The sequence below is a fragment of the Maylandia zebra genome, linkage group LG11 (assembly GCF_041146795.1).
Source record: "Maylandia zebra isolate NMK-2024a linkage group LG11, Mzebra_GT3a, whole genome shotgun sequence".
Classification (NCBI taxonomy): Eukaryota; Metazoa; Chordata; class Actinopteri; order Cichliformes; family Cichlidae; genus Maylandia; species Maylandia zebra.
In genome coordinates this window covers 15,285,722-15,303,810 of record NC_135177.1, presented here as the reverse complement: position 1 = coordinate 15,303,810, position 18,089 = coordinate 15,285,722, and the positions used below count along the sequence as shown (strand labels likewise).

The 18,089-nt window shown below is 42.8% G+C and overlaps 1 protein-coding gene across 3 annotated transcripts; it reads right to left on the bottom strand.

The window, feature by feature from the left end:
* Positions 1-188: 188 nt before the first annotated feature.
* Positions 189-18,079, bottom strand: sall3a (spalt-like transcription factor 3a). 3 transcript variants are annotated; one of them, XM_004566792.4, is made up of 5 exons: positions 17,989-18,079; positions 14,471-14,664; positions 2,831-5,986; positions 2,182-2,519; positions 189-1,852 (listed from the first exon to the last, which is right to left on the bottom strand). In XM_004566792.4, exons 2-5 carry the CDS (start codon positions 14,550-14,552, stop codon positions 1,421-1,423), a joined length of 4,008 nt encoding a protein of 1,335 aa, XP_004566849.1. In that variant the 5' UTR covers positions 14,553-14,664; positions 17,989-18,079; the 3' UTR covers positions 189-1,420. The 3 variants fall into 3 exon arrangements, with proteins under 3 accessions (XP_004566849.1, XP_076745948.1, XP_004566848.1); XM_076889833.1 differs by having other exon boundaries at positions 17,971-18,033; XM_004566791.5 differs by lacking the exon at positions 17,989-18,079 and adding an exon at positions 14,996-17,364.
* Between the last annotated feature and the right edge of the window lie 10 nt (positions 18,080-18,089).

The following is an 18,089-nucleotide window of genomic DNA, read 5'->3' as shown; positions in this document are numbered from 1 at the left end:
TTTCAAAAGCAAAGTTGTTGTTTTTGCAGATGTTTAAATAGCAATGGATTTAAAAGCTGTTTTCCACACTCACATGGTGGCTCACACTGCAAGACCAAATTTCAATGGTAATAATTAGGATGACTAAAAAAAAAAAAAAAAAAAACAAAGAGAAGGAGAAAGCGTATTAAAGATAAGGAGACCACTGCAACACACACACCTGTTTTCGTTTTATTTTATTTAAGAAGGTTGATTGAGTGATGAGTTTGTACTCTGACGAGTAGCACAGATGCAATGACAGAGAACTGACTCTGCCAATTGTAGGAGTGGTATGCTGAAAACAATGAAAACAGCACGTGATAGATAGCTCAGTCAAAAGGTTAACGGTAACTCACAGACAAAACGTCTTGTTTTTAAAAAGTGCATTCACAAACATGACAAATACTCTCAACTCATGATGTCTATTTTTTTAAGTGATACAAAATATGCATACCTGTTTCAGATTTGTCTTTATTTCTATACATAGATATTTATTCAAAAGGGTCACTTTTTTTTCTTTTTTACAAAGGTTAAAAGCAGGGTTGTGGTCATAGCAGCTTCGGATATCTCTAGCTTCTTCACTGTGTAATGAGATAATCATAGTCTCAACCGATATCCAAATAAAACCTACTGTTTTTCTCTGTTGTTCAACTCAAATGACATATTGTCTTCATTGAAAGAGATTTTCATGAGTGAAGCCTGCAGTTTAGAAAAAAAGATCAATAAAATGCTTGGGCCATTAAATATATTTTTGTATACCCGCTTTTTTTTGTCAATATCATAAATACTAAAGACACACGACAATAATATAAGACAATGCTGGGAGACTAAATGTAAAGATTAAAATAGTTCAAACATTATTTTTTTCAAGTTTTCTAGATCATGAAAAAAAAAATCAGGCGAACACAGAACGTTATACTTCAGTCTTTTCTTCAGTCTATCCATGGCCCTTTATATTTAAAATAGCAACCATAAACGAGGTTGGCAGACATTGTTCAGACTGACTTTGAGCTAAAACTCTGTCCTTTTTGTGTTTTAGTCCTGTCCAGATAAGATCCTTTCTAATCATAACTGAGGCAGGATCCTGGTTTTCAAAGGAATTCATAAAAGCAGTCAAACGTACTGATAAAAACCAATAAGTACCATGCAAATCTTGCAAGACGACATATTCTCAAACAAGAGACAAAGTATTCTTCGTATAGGCGAAATATCAAGTGAGCAGGGAATGGGTGAAAGGCAAAAACCTCTAATCAATACTAAATACTATGTTTCCAAAAACAAACAAAAAATATTTAATCTGTACATAATATAGTACGCATGAGTTCAGACTGGATCAGCAGTTTCTTTCCTCATAAACAGCCTTGTAGTCTTTGCCTACCTGGAATTATACAGAAAAGTCTCTTTAATTGATCCCAATTTCTTTGTTCTCCTCCATAAATCTGGAGAAGGGACGGTTAGCTGTGACATCCAGACCAGTCTTTTCCATACCCGTCATGGGAGGGCTGCTGCCTGTGTGAACGCGGTCCATCCCTCCAGGCATTGCTCCCAATGAAGTGATTCCTGCGCCACCAAGGCTGACGGGCAGCTGGGGGATGCCTCCATTCTGGATCACAGAGATTTCATTGTTCTTCATGGCCAGGCCATTGGTGATGGCGGCTGCGTACTGGTTCCAAAAGCCCGGGTCAACGTTCATGGCCCGAGCAGCAAGATCTTTCTGAAACATCTCGCTGAACTTCATGGCGTCCCCACCCAGCAGGGCCATGGGATTCTCCACAGACAGTCGTCGACCCCTTCGGGCTGGGGCATTGTTCCACATGTGCGTTCCCATGTGAACCTAAAATTATCGACAAAATGACAAACAAATGAAAAAAATAATGACTCTGTAATTGTAAATGGAAAATACTTGAAATAGAAATTGTGTGGGATGTGCTGGAAAGGAAAACTAAATGTAAAAACATATAAGGCCACATTTTTGGAAGGCTCTCTGTTTTGTGCTTCTTTTTTCTTTTTTTTAATTGATACATAATTTTAAGCAAATAAAATGTATTAATGTAGTACTTTTCAAGAGCAAAAAACTGTTTGTTGGCAAAATCTGTAAATATTACAGAGCTTTGAACCTATGTAAAACTCAACTGATGCAATGTACTTTAAGCTGGGTCATACCTTGAGATTGCCCTTTGTGGTGAAAGCCCTTCCACAAATAGAGCAGGCGAAAGGTTTCTCCCCAGTGTGTGTACGCTCATGGATTTGCAGAGCACTGGCTGAGGAAAAATTTTTCCCACACGACTGGCAGTTGTGCTGCTTAGGAGTGCGTCGTGGAGGCGGGGGAGCCAACATGGGGTTGATGCTAGGGCTCATGGTGGTTGGGGGCGCTGCAGCTGGAACCTGAATGCCCACGGGCAGGTGAGGGTTGTCGCTCAGAGACATTGACTTCCCATGGCCGTTCATTTCCATTTTAATCATGTTTGATGCAGTGCTGGCCAAATTGGGAGTGCTCAGCCCTGAACAAACAAAAGTAAAAAAACAGAACAATTCGACTTATATTCTATTAGTAAAACACCAAAAGCTTTTGAACAGTCAGAATTTGACTTGAAAATCTAAAAAGTCCCTGCTGAAATCTTATAGTTATTTGGTCAAGGTCCTTATTATTCATAAACAACTCTTTTCTATTTTTTCATTCTCTTACTGTCAACAATTTTTCATCTTTAAATTATTATGCTATTGAGATGTTGTTATTAATTCATTATTATGAACTCCCAAATGTGCCCAGATAATGAATTCACTTTAGATTTGTGTTTTTGCACATACACACCTCGATCTCTGTTTAGAAACAGCACGTTGAAGTGGCTCTCCTCTTTGATAAAGTGCCTGCCTGGCTGAGTGGCAGTCAGGTCAAGGGCCCCAGTGCCTTCAGTTGCAGGAAGCGGAGATGGCGTCTCGGATTTTTCCGACTTTACTGTTGCCAGGCCAGCTGTATTGTTGTCTTGGACCTCCTCTGCTGTCATGGCACTGCTGATGTTATTATTGTTGAGTGCAGCAGGGGATTTGGATCGCTGGCTCTCAGAATGACTGTGGGCTGGGGACAAATGCTGGATAGAGCCAGAGGACTCAGACAAAGCGGGGCTCCCCAAGCTTTGACCCTCAGCATCCCCAACTGCAGACAGAGAATCAGTGGTAAAGCAGTCAGTCTCCCCTCCAAAGCTACTGCCATTCTGCAAAGGCTTCAGACCAAATGTACGAGTCATGTTGACGGTAGAGTCAATCATCTTCATCTGGTTCTCCATTGCAGCAATGCTGGAGATTACAGAAGTTGGTGGAGAGCTCCCAGGTGAAAAAGGTTTGGATGAGTCCATATCTCCCTCTTTTAAATCAGCTTCATCATCTATGGCCTGCTCCATTTCATCCAGAAGGTCATCATCATAATTGCTCATGGCATCTAAGCTCTTCTCATCAAAGGAGGGGTCAGTATCCATTTCTTGCAGGCTTTCGGGGATGGGTGTGTTGGGAATTTGCCCGCCCATGTGCATACGGATGTGCTGCTGTAGTACAACTGCATTGGTGAATTTCTTTTGACATATAGGACAAGAGTGCTGAACCCGAAGTGGAGGTTTGGACCTGTGGACACCAAAGTGTGTTTTCAGATTTCCCTTGGTTGTAAATGCCCGCCCACATATCTTACATTTAAAAGGCCTTTCACCAGTGTGGATGCGATAGTGCATCTTCAGAGCACTCTGGCAACTCAGAACACGGTGACAGATAACACACTGGTTGGGGTCAGTCATCTTCTTGTCAATATTCTCAACAAGCTGCTGCAACTTGGATGTCTCTGATGTTTGCATAGAGTCTAAGAGGCCTCCAAAGGGAAACTTGGCCTTAAAATGGTCTGAGAGCATGGGAAGGACAGGATGGGAGACAGAATTAGAGGCCGAGTTGGGGCTACAGATGGGTTCAGAGACCTGTCCACTGCTGGACGATGATGTGGAGGTGACAGTAGTGGAAAGAAGCACTTGAGTTATGGTCGTTGTGCTAGTCGTGTTCTCTCCCGGTCTAGTAGAGCAGCTTGCGGGCAAAAGAATGCCTTCGGGTTTCAGTAAAGGAGGTGCCTCACACCCTAGGCTTGGTTTTGGGGATGGTGAAGTAGTGGTCATGCATGAGTCAGTGATGATATTTGGGGACAAAGATGCACAGTCACTTGAGGGTGGGGATGGCCTCTGAGGAGACCTGTTGAGCGGAGTGAGGCTTGGAGACTCACCAAATCCTCCCATCATACTCGGTAATGTTGGAGGCAGCTGGAGTCCGACAGAGGTGGGAACTGTGGGAAGAACTGGCTTACTGTCTAGCCATGTGGTAACAGGTTTTTCTGGGGGCAATGACATGCCATATGGGATGCCTGAGCTTGTGGGAACATTGTCCAGGTACTCTGGCACAGGGTAGGGGTTCATCTGTATATGTGGGTATTTCTCTTTGTGCCTCTGGAAGTGGACTTTCAGATTCCCCTTGGTGGAGAAGCGGTTGCCACATATGTTGCATTTGTAGGGCCTTTCTCCAGTGTGGGAACGCAGGTGGATCTGTAGGGCACTGTCACTGCCAAACACCTTGGCACAGAACCGACACTTATGCTTGAAGAAGGGGTCCTCAGAGCTGGGCTTAGTGTCAAATACAGACACATTTGGGGGCTTCCCCTTGCGGTGCTTCATTAGAGCAGAGAGAGGATCGAGTGCATTGGCTGTGGCTGCTATACTGGCCAGTGGATTAGGGAAGATAACACTGCTCGAAGAGCTGTGAGGTATCAGCGGTAGACTGGAAGAAGAGCTCAGGAGGGTGCTGTGAGTGAGGGAAGGAGGGGTGCTAGAGTTCCTGGAAAGAGTTGAGCTGCTGCTAATGCCACTGCCTCCTGTTATACTACTACTAGTGCTAATGCTGTTGTTTGTGACAGAGGATGAGCAGGGGGGAAGTAGAGATGACAATCCAGTACCACTTGGTGGAGGAAAAGCTGAGTTAGTTGAGGATGTGATCGGAGCTGAAGAGTTAGATTGCTGACTGCTGCTTTGTGGTGTTTGAGAGAGAGGCCCTTCTATTGTTGAGGTCAGAGGTGAAGGTCCTTGACCATTGAGAGTGGCCGGCAGTCTAACAGGCAGCTGATGGACTGGGGGAGTGATAAAATTATGTAGCTGAAGCTGACTTGCAACAGGAGGGACACAGGAGGAGACGGGCCCCTGGCTTCCAGTAGCGTTGCTGTGATGGTGGTTAAGAGCAGGCTGTGGGGCAGACTGTCTGTTCATGAGAGCCACTTGACTGCGAATTTGTTCTATTAGCTGCAGCTGATGAATTTGCTGCTGTTGGAGGGCCATCAGCTGGTCCAAGATCATGGGAATAGCCATGGTGGAAACCCCACTGCCCGCTGCTGCCCTTACACTCTGTGAAAACTGGGCAACTGCAACACGGGTGCCATGAAGAGTCTCTAAGGTAACATTGGTGCTTGGCATGGCGTAACTGGTAACAGCAGAGGGAACGACATCATTGAGCTGAGGTAGGGAGCCATCTGGCTCAGGGGATGTCACATCTCTTTCTTCAGGATCCACATTTTTTTCGGGAGAAAGCTCCAGCTCCATCTGCTCGTCCTCCTTTTCCAGGACACTGACCCCATTTAAGGTTGCTGTCTCTGGGATGTCATCCCCCTCACCAGCAGGGCTGTGGCTCCCCTCCCTGGGGTCCTCACTGTCAGCCTGCTCACTAGGGCAGCTGGGTACAGGGGAGGGCTCTGTAGGGTACTCCTGTGAGGGGTTAGGTGTGTCCTCATTGTCATTCACTATAAGCACCAGGGGGTTCTTAGTGCAGCTCTTTAAATGTTCACAGAAGTCTGACCATTTGAAGAACTCAGCACAACACTTCTCACATACATGGGTCTCCTCACTGCCACTGCGGCTCTCATTCCCGCTGTCGGCATCATCCAGCACATCACCTCGGGCTACAAAAAGCAATGGGAGGGGGGTCAGAGGAGTGAAAAGGGACAAAAAGAAACCAAAGGGAGGAGGGAGGGAAGAAAGAAGAATTAATGAATAAATAATCAATAAAGAATCCACACATATTTTCCAGTGCAGTGCTGCAAAGATTTAACCTTTGATTTTTTTTCTCTCTTTTAACATAACCAAAATCAATATTCTTTTTTTTCACTCTGAACAAATTGCCCTAGTTCACCAATTCTCAAGACCCAGATTTGTGCATTCACACACTCTCCATAGGGCCAGGTAATAATTTTCTTTGTGCAATCCATCAAATTATGAGGGCCTATCAGTTGTGGATACTGCCACTTAATGAAATTCCATAGAACATATTGATTTCCAATATTTCATACAATTCACAGCTGCCTCATCTGTTGGGTACAAATCAGGACCTTTGATGGCCCTATTAGGATTCCCCTCTGCTATCAAGCTCAGTCATTTCCACTTGAATTTCAAATGCCTGGCTTTCCATTTAGCATCGCAAAGGTAATGCTAGAGCCCTGAATCTAAGCAAATAACTATACTGAACTTTTGCCACATTGTCACAAAAATGCATTATCATATGTAAGTAATGATATCTGTTGACTTTCAACTTTTTTTTGTACACTATCTACAAATAGAAAAAACCCATAAATCTTGACCTTTTAAAATGTGCGCTTTAAATCACTATAATTTAAAAGTTTTCACAATTTCATTCTTTTTCAAAATGTTCCCAATAGAAAACATTCCCTTTAAGTTAGTGTGTTACTCTCTCTCCACTGGCCATGCTCTCTGACATAAGACTCAACAAATTACATGCTAGTGCCATGGCAGCAAAGTCACTGATTAGTTACACATGTTTAATCACAGTTGTAGGAAGCCACTTCCTCTTTGACATGCAACCATCAAGAGTCAAACAGACCCGTGCGAGCTCCGAGCGTGGACCAAATTCACACCTGATATAAACCATGTAAAAATGGCCTCCTCTTATTAACCCCCCCCCCCCCCCCCCCCCCCCCCCCCCCCCCCCCCCCCCCTTAGTTATAGCGTGCGGGTCTCTCTGTCGGGGATGTCTGCATAAATAAAAATGTCTGAGTAGGAAGCACACTCAGTCACCACAAGACATCTAGCACGTACTTTATTTCGTAGTCGTCTCCTGTTCAGTTTACATTTGACGACCAGCGAATACCTGGTAAACTATTTATCCACAAATTAAACCACTGTGTATACACATTTAAAATGTTAAGACAATTTCATGGGCAATTGCTGGAAATAGAAAAAGATTTACTTCATGCAAAGGCTGCTATAAAACAAGGTTATGTTCTTCAGTGATCCTATATTGTTTAAAAGTAGTTAATAACTAAGAAAAAAGTTAAATTCGGGTTAATTATTACTGTATGTGTATGACAAAAAAATCCCAAAGCATAAAAGTTGCATGTCTGAATTTAGCTGCTTTCACTTGTGTATATTTTCCTTTTTCCTCTAAGCAGCTCACCCAGTGGGCTAAACCAGCTTGTTCACTAAATTTTAAAAAAAGAAATCAGAATCAGAAAATTCCTTGGAACATATAGTGCACATTTCCTTATCATTAAAAGACCCGTTATGCTTTTCAAGTGAGCAATCGAGATTCATACATTGCTTGTGCTAACTTCAAAGGTTAAAGTGGAGTAAACCATAGCAAAGCAGAAATGAAGCATTTTTGCCAATTACAGTGACTCATTAGGAAAGAAATTCATCACTCCTCCTGTAATTTGTGGCCAAAGGGGCCATGCGCCATCGTGGTCTGGTGTCTGTGACTTAATTAATTATCAGCAGAACAGTTTTGGACAGACTCCGTGCTCTCATCCTCATTGGGGTTAGAGCTGACAAAGTAAGATATTATTTTACTAAATCGTGGGTGCTGCCAGTTAAAAAGAAAATCAATTAAGGAATTAAAGGAAAAGAAAATGTAAAATTCTTATGGTTTTATCCCAAGACATACATTGTACGTTGAGACCTCGGTATTAAAAAAAAATCCATTGAAAAACAAATTAGTCATTTAAGCTCAAATACAAAACAGAAATTGACAAGTGAAAAGGAGCAAGTGACTGGAAACGTCAGCGACACGTGACGGCAGGCTAAAAAGCTCCTTAGCCCAGCAGCGGACAGCAGAACTCATTTCCATAATTGAGGGTTGAAAGGTCAACACAAATGAGTAGGCATTGTGTTGAGCTGATTAGTTATTAGAATGGTATTACTGTCAATCTCTTTTATTCATTCATACAATTACAAGTGGGGGTCTTTGTATGCCTCTGACCTCTCGCTCTTGCGCACACACACAAACACACACACACACACACACACACACACTGACACGTTTCCTAAGACGGACAAAGAGAATTCACAGATTATGTGCATATGTACGAGGACAAACACCTAAAAAATTACGACACGTAGACCTGCAAAAGCATGCTTTTTTGCCGTTAGTAGAATGTACCAGTCACCTCTACACATACACAGGCCTCTGCTCCTAAATTGACTTATTTTCAAAAAAACAAAAACAAGAAAGGAAAGAAAAGAAAAGACTCTTATAAATTACATTTTGTCCATTTAAAAAAATCCTTCCTGTCTGATAACTTTAGTAACTTTAGAGCGCTAATTATTATTATAAAATAAAAATATCTTATGTCCGATGCTTTTTTTAAAATTCAAATCTGAACGCTGTGTAGTTGTATAAAATACACTGCCTCTTTAAAAATGTGCACGCCGCTAAAAAACAAGGAAAACACACGAAATTGCCGTTTTCAGGTTTACTTTGACTAATGCTACAGTTAGTCAGCATTAATCATAGAAACACAAATTACAGCTGCGTGCATTGCAGATTATTGTCATACTTCCCGAGGAAAAAACAAACAAACAAACAAACAAACGAGCATTAGGAAAGCTCATAATCTTAAAACAACTGTGTTGCTTTAACCTGTACAGTGCTTTTGTGCTGTGGAGCTAAGAGGCGACATTTTGTGGTTGCTTTGGGTTTGCAATGCAACACAGTGGAAAGGGATGCATGCATACGTGTGTGTGTTTCTATATGATTTTATATGTGTTTGTGTTGGGGAAGGGGCTAATATTGATTTTCCTATAGTATGAAAAAGAAGGGGACGGAAAAAAAATCCCATCCATTTTTCATTGCTTTAAGAGTCTTCATTTACGAATATTAAGTTGAAGGTAGTCAATAGGGGGATTGTAGACATTGAATCTGTGTGTCCGCTATCTTGCTCAGCAATCTCTGGCATGCCAACTGAAACTGCTAATCTGACATATTATATCAGATGAGGTATTCATGCTTACCACAGATTCTGTGAAAGTCACAGAGCCGGGCATTGAGAGAAGCACCGAAGCCTTGGCCAATTACAAATTTTCCCATTCTTAACAATTTCCAGATTCACATAATGAAAACAAACAGCAATGACAGTGGGAGCATTTACCCTACGTCGAGGTATTTCAATCTCAGTAAGTGCAGGGTATTGTAATTTAAATGCGCAATTAAAAAGTCTTCATCATACCCCGAGAACTTACATGTCATTTACACCAACAGCAGTCTGTGAGAGCAGTATATCGTGACCAGCCTCTGTGATTGCGCTCTTCCTAAAAAAAGGCCCCTCCTTCTGCCCCCTTAAAATGCATTCTTCTCAAGAATGTGAGGATAGCTTAGGACCCTTAAAGAGAGATGCATCCCTGTTGGTCCTGCTCAAGCTGGAAGTTGAGGGGGGAAAAAAAGAAAAAAAAGAGGCCTGCTGCGTCCAACAATGTTGGAATTTGTGGCCTGATTAAATTTTTCCATTACACTTTTTGACACACTTCCGCAACTCTAATCGTGAGTACAAATAAATAAATAAATAAATAAAAAATAAAGACGTTTCAAGTTATTTTAAGTTGTTTGATGAGACATTTTAACTGAGACACAGCGTGCACTCTGCTTCGTTCTAACTGGGACATAATCTGCACCGGAAGAAGACAAATGTCACTTAAATTCTGAACATTTGTAGTTAGTTCATTTTTGTTTAAAAGAATGACTCTTTAGCATACTGGTTAAGCGTCCTAGCAAAGTTAAGATTAACTGCATGTTTGCATGATTTAAAAAATAATAATAATCAAGATTCAATAAAAAAAGGAAATCTAAATAATTATGCTGTCCTGCTGTACCCATGAAGCATATCCACGAATGACCCAGTGCATCCTCGGACTTGCAGAGGCTCAGTCGTCCTCAGCACAGCGCTGTGAGTGTGTGTCATCGGCCTGGTCAGCCCTACTGCAGAGTGGTACAGTCATATCTGTCCCAACAGAGAGGCCTTTGTCATGGCCTGCAGATGTGGAGCAGCCAAAACATTAACGATTTGTTTGTGTAAGCATTTGCAATACAGTATTCAATGACGACACTCTGTCCAGATGACACTCGCCAAGATGCCTCTCTGCCTCCGGATTTACAAAAAGAGTCCGAGACGAGGCGCTCTCGTTCTCTAACGTCAAAGGAGATTTTTTATTAATCTTTGCTTGGGGTTTGTTTAAATCAAATTGAACTCAAAGCTATATGTTTCCTGTTTTACACAGAAGGCAGAGCTGTACATCTTCGCTCACACGTTGCTCCTCCGCGTCCCCACTTTCTGGACAAACTGGTGTTTAAAATCATCTGAATAAGCCAAAACCAAACCATCGAAACCAAACCATTTAAAGGAGAAATTTACCCCTTCTGCTGACTACATGTTAGCTTTTTACCTAAATCCTCCAAATCTGCTGTCTTGTCTAACATTAAATAGTTCTTCCCTTCCCTGTCTAGTCCTTCCTCTCAATCAGGATCTCACTTGTTCGTGTGCTGAGTGGTAATTAAGACACAGCCATATTTGAGTGCCTTCTTGAAGACATCTTTGGCACAACTATGTGGGTGGTCCACAGGCCTGCACCCAATGGTGAGAGTGGATTAAAACAAAAGGCAAACAAAGCCCCGCTGCAGGGGAAGTGGTAACAACCATGTTGTCACTACCAGCAGGGATTTTCTCACTTTATTACATTTTTTTGGATTCATAACCATACACGCCCGTGCCTCTGCTGCTATGACGAAAAGAAAGGAAAAGGGCTCAGCCCAGAATGAACTCTGAGAAGATTTTGACTTCAAACAATTGCGACTGTGACCTGAGCCTTGTTGTTACCTGTTCCTCAAGTGTCTCATGTTTTTCCAGAGTAATAATTTTAGAAAAAGAAATCTGCCTTTCTTGCTTGAACGATGCTGTGCATGTCCACTGACAACTGAGGAAATTTACCTTTGAAAATTCTTCTAAATCTTCGTGTGACAGCGCAGAGTTTGGCCACCATTGCTCCCCTGCACATTCACACCTTGAACGACACTGGATGCCGAGAAAGCGGTGGCGTGGTGAAAAGCCTGCTGCTGCTAACGCTTTCTAGGACACGAGGAAACTGCGCTGCCAAGGTCAACGGCACACATGTTCTAATTGTACAAGGAGCTTGACATCTAGCGGCAGGATCTGGCTGCCCGGGGCTACACAAAGGTTAAGACAGCAAGCTTTATAAAAGCACTTCCAAGCAGACCACCCCCTCCTCTTCCCTTTCCCCATCCTAGCACACACACACACACACAAACACACACTCACGCACACACACAAAAACCCTCCCATGCCCCCAGGAGGAAAGTGTCCGGAAAGCCTGAGGGGACATGATATGCCAGACAAGGGCTTGTTGGCACTTGATTTTAGTTTTTCATGTTTTCATGGATGCGGCACATTAAAGAGTACTCAGTAAGCTGCAGAGGGACAGCAGTCATAAATGCCACATACAAAGGAGACAAAATAATATTGGGAATATTTAGGGAAAATGAAGGTGTAAGCTGAAGCTTTGCAGGCACAGGGTTCGATTTGGCTGATTCTTTCCTTGTTTTCTTATTTGTAAGAAATGGTGAAGATCCCTGAGCACAATTTGAACACCACATTCTTCTTGACGTTCTCTTCAGCACTAAACTGAGCAAAAATGGATTTTAAGTCTCAGTCGAGCAGCGGCTGACGACTGGAACTTTTGAATCCCATCGACGTTAATACGCGGTGGTTATGTCAAGGCCAACAATCGATAGTGTTCGTCGCAAGCTGCACCACACAGCAACAGAGAGCGGAGAATCCGATCATGCTGCAACGACACACTGACAGGGTGACATTCGTAGCTCATCATGTAAGGTAGTGTTGGTTGAGGCATGGTATTATTAGGTTTATTTAAGTATGTATGGGCTCACTGTGCTCTGCCAAAGGCTTGAGATTGTTTCACTGCTACGTCTTTCCTGAAAACAAGCGAGCCAGTATAGTTGCTTCAGCAAGGAAAGAACATTCCACGGACACTTCCAGTCTCGAGCACAATGGCACTGACAGCATACAGTATGTTACCGATAACGCTGTCTGAGTCTGTGTGTATTTTAATTATGCCAGGAGGTGTGTGTTAATCTGTGGAATAAAATTCAGAATAAGTGTGTAGAGATTTTTTTCTTTTTAAATTCCTCTCTTCTTTTTTCCCTCTCTCTGTGGATCTGACTGTTTTCTGTTTTATAAATTGCAATCAACATTTCAAATCAAATATTTGTAACCTAAACTCGAAATCATCCAAACGTGAGATTTGACAGGAGCAAAAACAAGTTTGATTTTCAATCCACAATCCTACAGGAGTGCAACCTGATGGATGATTATCTCTGTACAGAATCTGAGCAGGGTCATCTGAAACACCGAATCAGGAAAAGTGTCTGTGTTTGTCAATTAGTCAGAAATTATATTTAAAAAAAAGGAGCGATCCAAAGAGTAAACTGAACAAAAGAGTCGGGAATCATCAGTGTGATCCCCCACCCACCCACCCCTCACACCAGCATTTCCCCATGCAAAGAGAGCTTCTCCCCAGAGATTACATCACACATTTCTATTCTAAAGAAACCCTGGAAAATGTGTGTGTGCGTGTTCGCGTGTAAGTGTGTGTGTGTGCATGTGTGGGTGTCTGCGTCTGGGTGTGAGTGTTGACCAACATGGGCCAAGATAGAAAGGTATAAATAATAGCAGTGATTTGTTGAGAGCTCTGAGCTTCACTGATACCCAAAACACACACAAACATAAACACGCACACACACAGCTTTCTAAGTTTAAATAAGAGAAATGAAATTGACAAATTGTGATTTTTTTTTTAGTTTTCAAGTAAATTACAGTATTGTTGTTAAGATATGCTGCAGTAAATTGACATATTTTGTCTTATCCTCATATTTCCAATACATAAAATGATTTTTTTAAATGTTAGATTTGCCACAATTTCAATAATAATCTGCCAAATAATGTGGGACTTGTGCTCTGTACGTTTTTTTGTTTTATAGAAATCCAGTCATATTATTCCTGCAGCACTTCATCTGCCTTCGGACCTGACTTTAGCCCTATAATGATAGTGTTGCTGCGCAAAAGCGCAGTATAAAGGACAAATAATCCTTTTTTCCCCCCACATGGCGAAGACGAGCTTTGTCAACCGATCTTGTCGATACTGTGCGCAAAAAGGAACAAATCAAGTGTGCTAAATTTATGTGGGGTGGGGAGGTGGGGGTAAACAAAAAGCATTTCCATAACAAAACAAGTCTTCGACCTGCAACAGATTCCGCAGGCGCTCAGGGACAAGAGACACACATGCAAAAAAAAAAAAAAAACTAAACAAAAAAAAAAAAAAAAAACAAGATAAAAAATAAAAAATAGAAACGTATAAATTAAACGGCTTTTTAAATGAAGTGTTTTTTTTAAAAAACAAAACTATTACGACCCATTGCTTTCACATCTGCGGAATAAATAATTCTAAACCTCTGGGAGAAAAAAAAGCCAAATAATTTTCCAACTTCTTTCGTGTGTTTGTTACAGTTGTGCTTGCATTTCGGCGCGTGCGCGTGCACGTCCGAAACCAACTGCAAAAGTGTTGAAATACACTATTTTGCAGTGTACAGAGCTCCGAGATTTTTGTTTTTTAGACAGGCCTTTAAAATGGGCCTCCGGCACCTAATGTAGACGCTGTAACCAAAATGTAAACTCTTAACTATTATTAAAATTAACCTGCCTGACAAAAGACGATCATATGATGCAGGTTTAACAGTTTTTTGGGGGAGGGAGGGAGGGGGGACAAAACAGACACAAAACTTCTAAATCGTCAGACTTCTTCTTCGACTAAGGTGACACTTTTGACTTAATATTCGCATCGTTTTTTGATTTATTGCAAATGATTCCGCCTATGCCTATGAAATAAATCCAGTATCCCCACTACAAAAAAACAAAATAATAATAATAATGATGATAATAATCCAAATGAATGTGTTAAAACGTTTGTCAAACAAAGTAAAGAAACAAACGTAAATTGAAGAGCAGAGCTGCGAGGGGAAGCTCTGAAAGCAGATCAGGCTAAAGGAACTTCAGCTGATCAAATCCACTCACCGTGCTCGGAAATCACCCCGGCTAGTGCGGGATCCTCGTCCGACTTGAGGTGCTGCGGTTTGGCTTGCTTGCGTCGGGACATGCTGCTGGCTTTAGTGGTGGCGATGCTGCTGCGTTTGCGCTCCGAGATGTGTCTGCGTTTTGCAGATACATCAGCGAAGAGCGAATCAACACACAAAAAGTTCGCAAACAGTCTGGTGGCGGAGAGAGAGAGGAGGAGAGAAAAAATATAAATCTGAAATTAGCCGGTGTTGCTGCTGCCGGTGCTGTTGCTGTGCGTTGGATTGCGCATGTCGGTATAATAATTATGATAGTGAATAATGCCTCGCGATTAATGGCAGTGTGTGAAGGTGGGGAGGATTGGCTGGAGGCCAATGGACGCGCATTGGATATGGTAATGAGGGACGGACTAAGCAATTAGCCGCTTCACTCTCAGACTTTATCCGTCTCTTTTGTCTTTACTATCCAACCTCCACCTCCCCAACAACACAAAACAACACAACACACCAAAATCTCTTGTTATACCCAGTTCACATGGGGTCTCCAACGAGGGGAACGCCGGGCTCCTTTGCCCCCTACTCCTTTGAGTAAGCGCACTGACTCACAAGTGCTAAGGATTCACCAGCGCTTTCTTCTTTTTTCTTTCTTTTCTTTGACGAAGTGTCTCTCCCTGGCCTCAACGATCCATCGTTTACCGCAAAACTTCAGAAAACGTTTTCTCGTTAAGTCTGTCCCGAGATACTGGCTCAGTTCTCGCAGCGCCTCTCTCTCTAACTTCTTTTATTTATTTATTTTTCTTGTTCTGTGCGTGTGGCGAGGTGAACACGCAACTCCTTGAATCGGACTCAAAGGAAGCGACGTCTAAAGTCGAGATGTGTCAGATTTCTGTCGGTGGACATCTTCCCAGTGAAGCAGCCGCTGTTTGAGTTGCTACACGGGCACCGGCAGCAAGGAGAAGTGGACGGGACGAGTTAAGTTCTTTGCAATAGAGCGATAAACTGCCACCAGCTTTTGCTTTTCTAAAGGCGCAGCTCCGCTCTCCAAACTTTGACGCGCGTCTTCCGAGAGAGCGGCGCCAAGATTAGCAACAGTGCTCCTCTCAGTAACAACAAGAACGTCTGTGTGATCAAACACTCGTGTGTCCGACAAAGAGAAGTCGCTTCGGTGCGTGTCTGACCGCGACGAAGTTCCTCCCGTGTACCTCCTCTCGCCGTGTATGCGCCCTCGGCTCGGTGCGCTCTCCAAAAGCGTCTTTTCTGGATATTTGCTGATCAAAAAAGCCCTAAGCACCACTTGATTTCCGAAAAAATCCAAACCAAAACAAACAAACAAAAAGAAAAAAAACTAAAGCTTTACTCGATGTCTTTCCTTCGCTCGGCTCTCGGGCTCATATCGAAACCAACTTTGAAGTTATCTTCTGGCAGCCCTCTAGCAGCGTCGGTCGGTCTGTCGCTGTTGGGCATGGCTCTGTGTGTGGGGGACTGCGCTGTGTGTGAGAGTCAACCCCCAAGCAGGGGTTCAGCCCATTGCTTTCAGCCACCACTAGGATGTACCACCACGTTACTGTTCAATGGATCGTCCTCAGACTTCTGTGTGAACACCCAGATTTGACCTCCCATCATATAATATCTCACCCGTCACCGCCCGTATCCGCCAGAAGGCTGGGTCATCATATTAATGCGGCAGAGTATTTTTATTTCGTGACATCGGCGATTTTCTGATTACACGGTAGGCTTTCAATCACAACACCCCGGCTTTATTCTAACTTTGATTCTGGAATGTGGACATTTTACGCACGGTGGCGGTTTTTGAACATGTGGGCTGCTTTTTGATTTATGTACCGACACTAATATTGGGGAATTATTGCAAAACAACACAATAATAATAATAATAATAATATGAATAAGTAAAGTGTGTCAGAGTACACATCATACAGCATATAATTAAAACCTCTTTCCCTCAACACACAGTTAAAATAAATACAGAAATTAATTATAATTTTGCACTAAAATGTACGCATGCACGGTGGGGAGAAAGGAACCAAATAAGCTCGTGCTTGAGTGCCATGCGAACACTGCGTTTTATTTATTTAACAGAAGTAACGGTTTCATGTTTATTTCCGTATTGCTAACTTAAGGAAAATGCATTTTCATATTGCATCGTTAAAAGTGGATGTGGAAAATGGGCACATCATAATCGCGCTTGTTTCCGACTTCAGGCGCACAAATGCTGCCAATTCCTGACTAAATTAGAAACCTTTTTACTGTAATGATAGATCTTCAGCTTTTTTCAGTTCATGGGTGAGCTCAGTTAGAGCTTCCCCGCTCTCCCCCCTCCCTCGCCCTCCCTCTTGTCTGTTTGACTTGTCTATTCCCCCGCGTCCACCTCATATGAGAGACAAATCTGTTGACAACAAGGTCGTCCTGTGAGCAAACTTTCGGTGCCCCCCTTTTTCTTCTTCCTCTCCATCTCTTTCCATCATCCCCTTTGAAGTTATGTCCAAAAGGCTGTTATTATCTGGTATTAATAGATGCAGCCCCAGGAAGACAAAATCAGCTATTGATAATTGCAAGGAGTATACGGCAGCTACTGTATCGATCGGCGTGTCCTCCACTCCCCTGGTACTGAGAGATAAGGAGACACACTCTTTAGAGCAATATAATTTCTTTTGACCTATCTGCCTGCTACAGACTTATGATGAATAGCCAGAGTGGCTGAAGTCCTTTATCACCAAAGTTACCCCCTTGATATAATATTGATTCTTTATAACTAGCTCGCCACACAAAAATCAAACTGTCCACTTGGCCATCATCATCATCAATATCATCACAAAGGCGGAGGAATGAAGATCCCCCGCGCGTCTAAAGACGAGCCGTTACAATCTCCTCTGTAGGCCTAATCTTTATTTTGCTGATGATGAAAGGAGAGGGGAAACGAGGCAAGGTGCCATTTAAGACGCGGTGCCATTTAATCCGGTATAGACTACACATACACACACGGCACACACTTATAGAGAGAGAGGGAAAGAGAGGGGGTGTCCAGACCGGGCTGCCGAACAGCTTTGGAATTCACGTCGCTTGAAAAGTTTGATTTCCACTAAGCTTTACGTAACCCTAAGAGCCCCTGTGATTTTATATAGTTTGATCTGACTTCAAAAATAAATAAATTACCAAGTCAAATATTACTGTTCTCCAATTTACTGCGTTGGACGAGCAAATAAATACATAAATACGTTTTTTTTTTTAAAAAAGCACTTTTTTGTTTCATGGCACTGCGGATGCCGGATGCGCCTCAGAGGTATCCTTTAACCTTAGAGGCTGCTTCGCTGCAGAGCTGGAGCCCCACCGAGGCTATTACAACGGGGGCCACTCTCTCTATTCTCCGAGAGAGGAGTGAGAGTGCTGCTGGTGCTGCTGGTGGAAGAGGAGGAGGGGGAGGAGGAGGGGGGCATGGTGGCGGAGGAGGGTGGGAGAGGAGGGAGAGCAGAAACGTGTAATCACCCAAACAACCGTTTTTACCCGTTTCACCCCCTCTGGATCTGTGTCGCAAGGTGAGAAAAGGGCTGCTTGGGCTTCCACGCTGGCCCTCGCTGCATCACAAAGTGCACAGGCAGACTTCG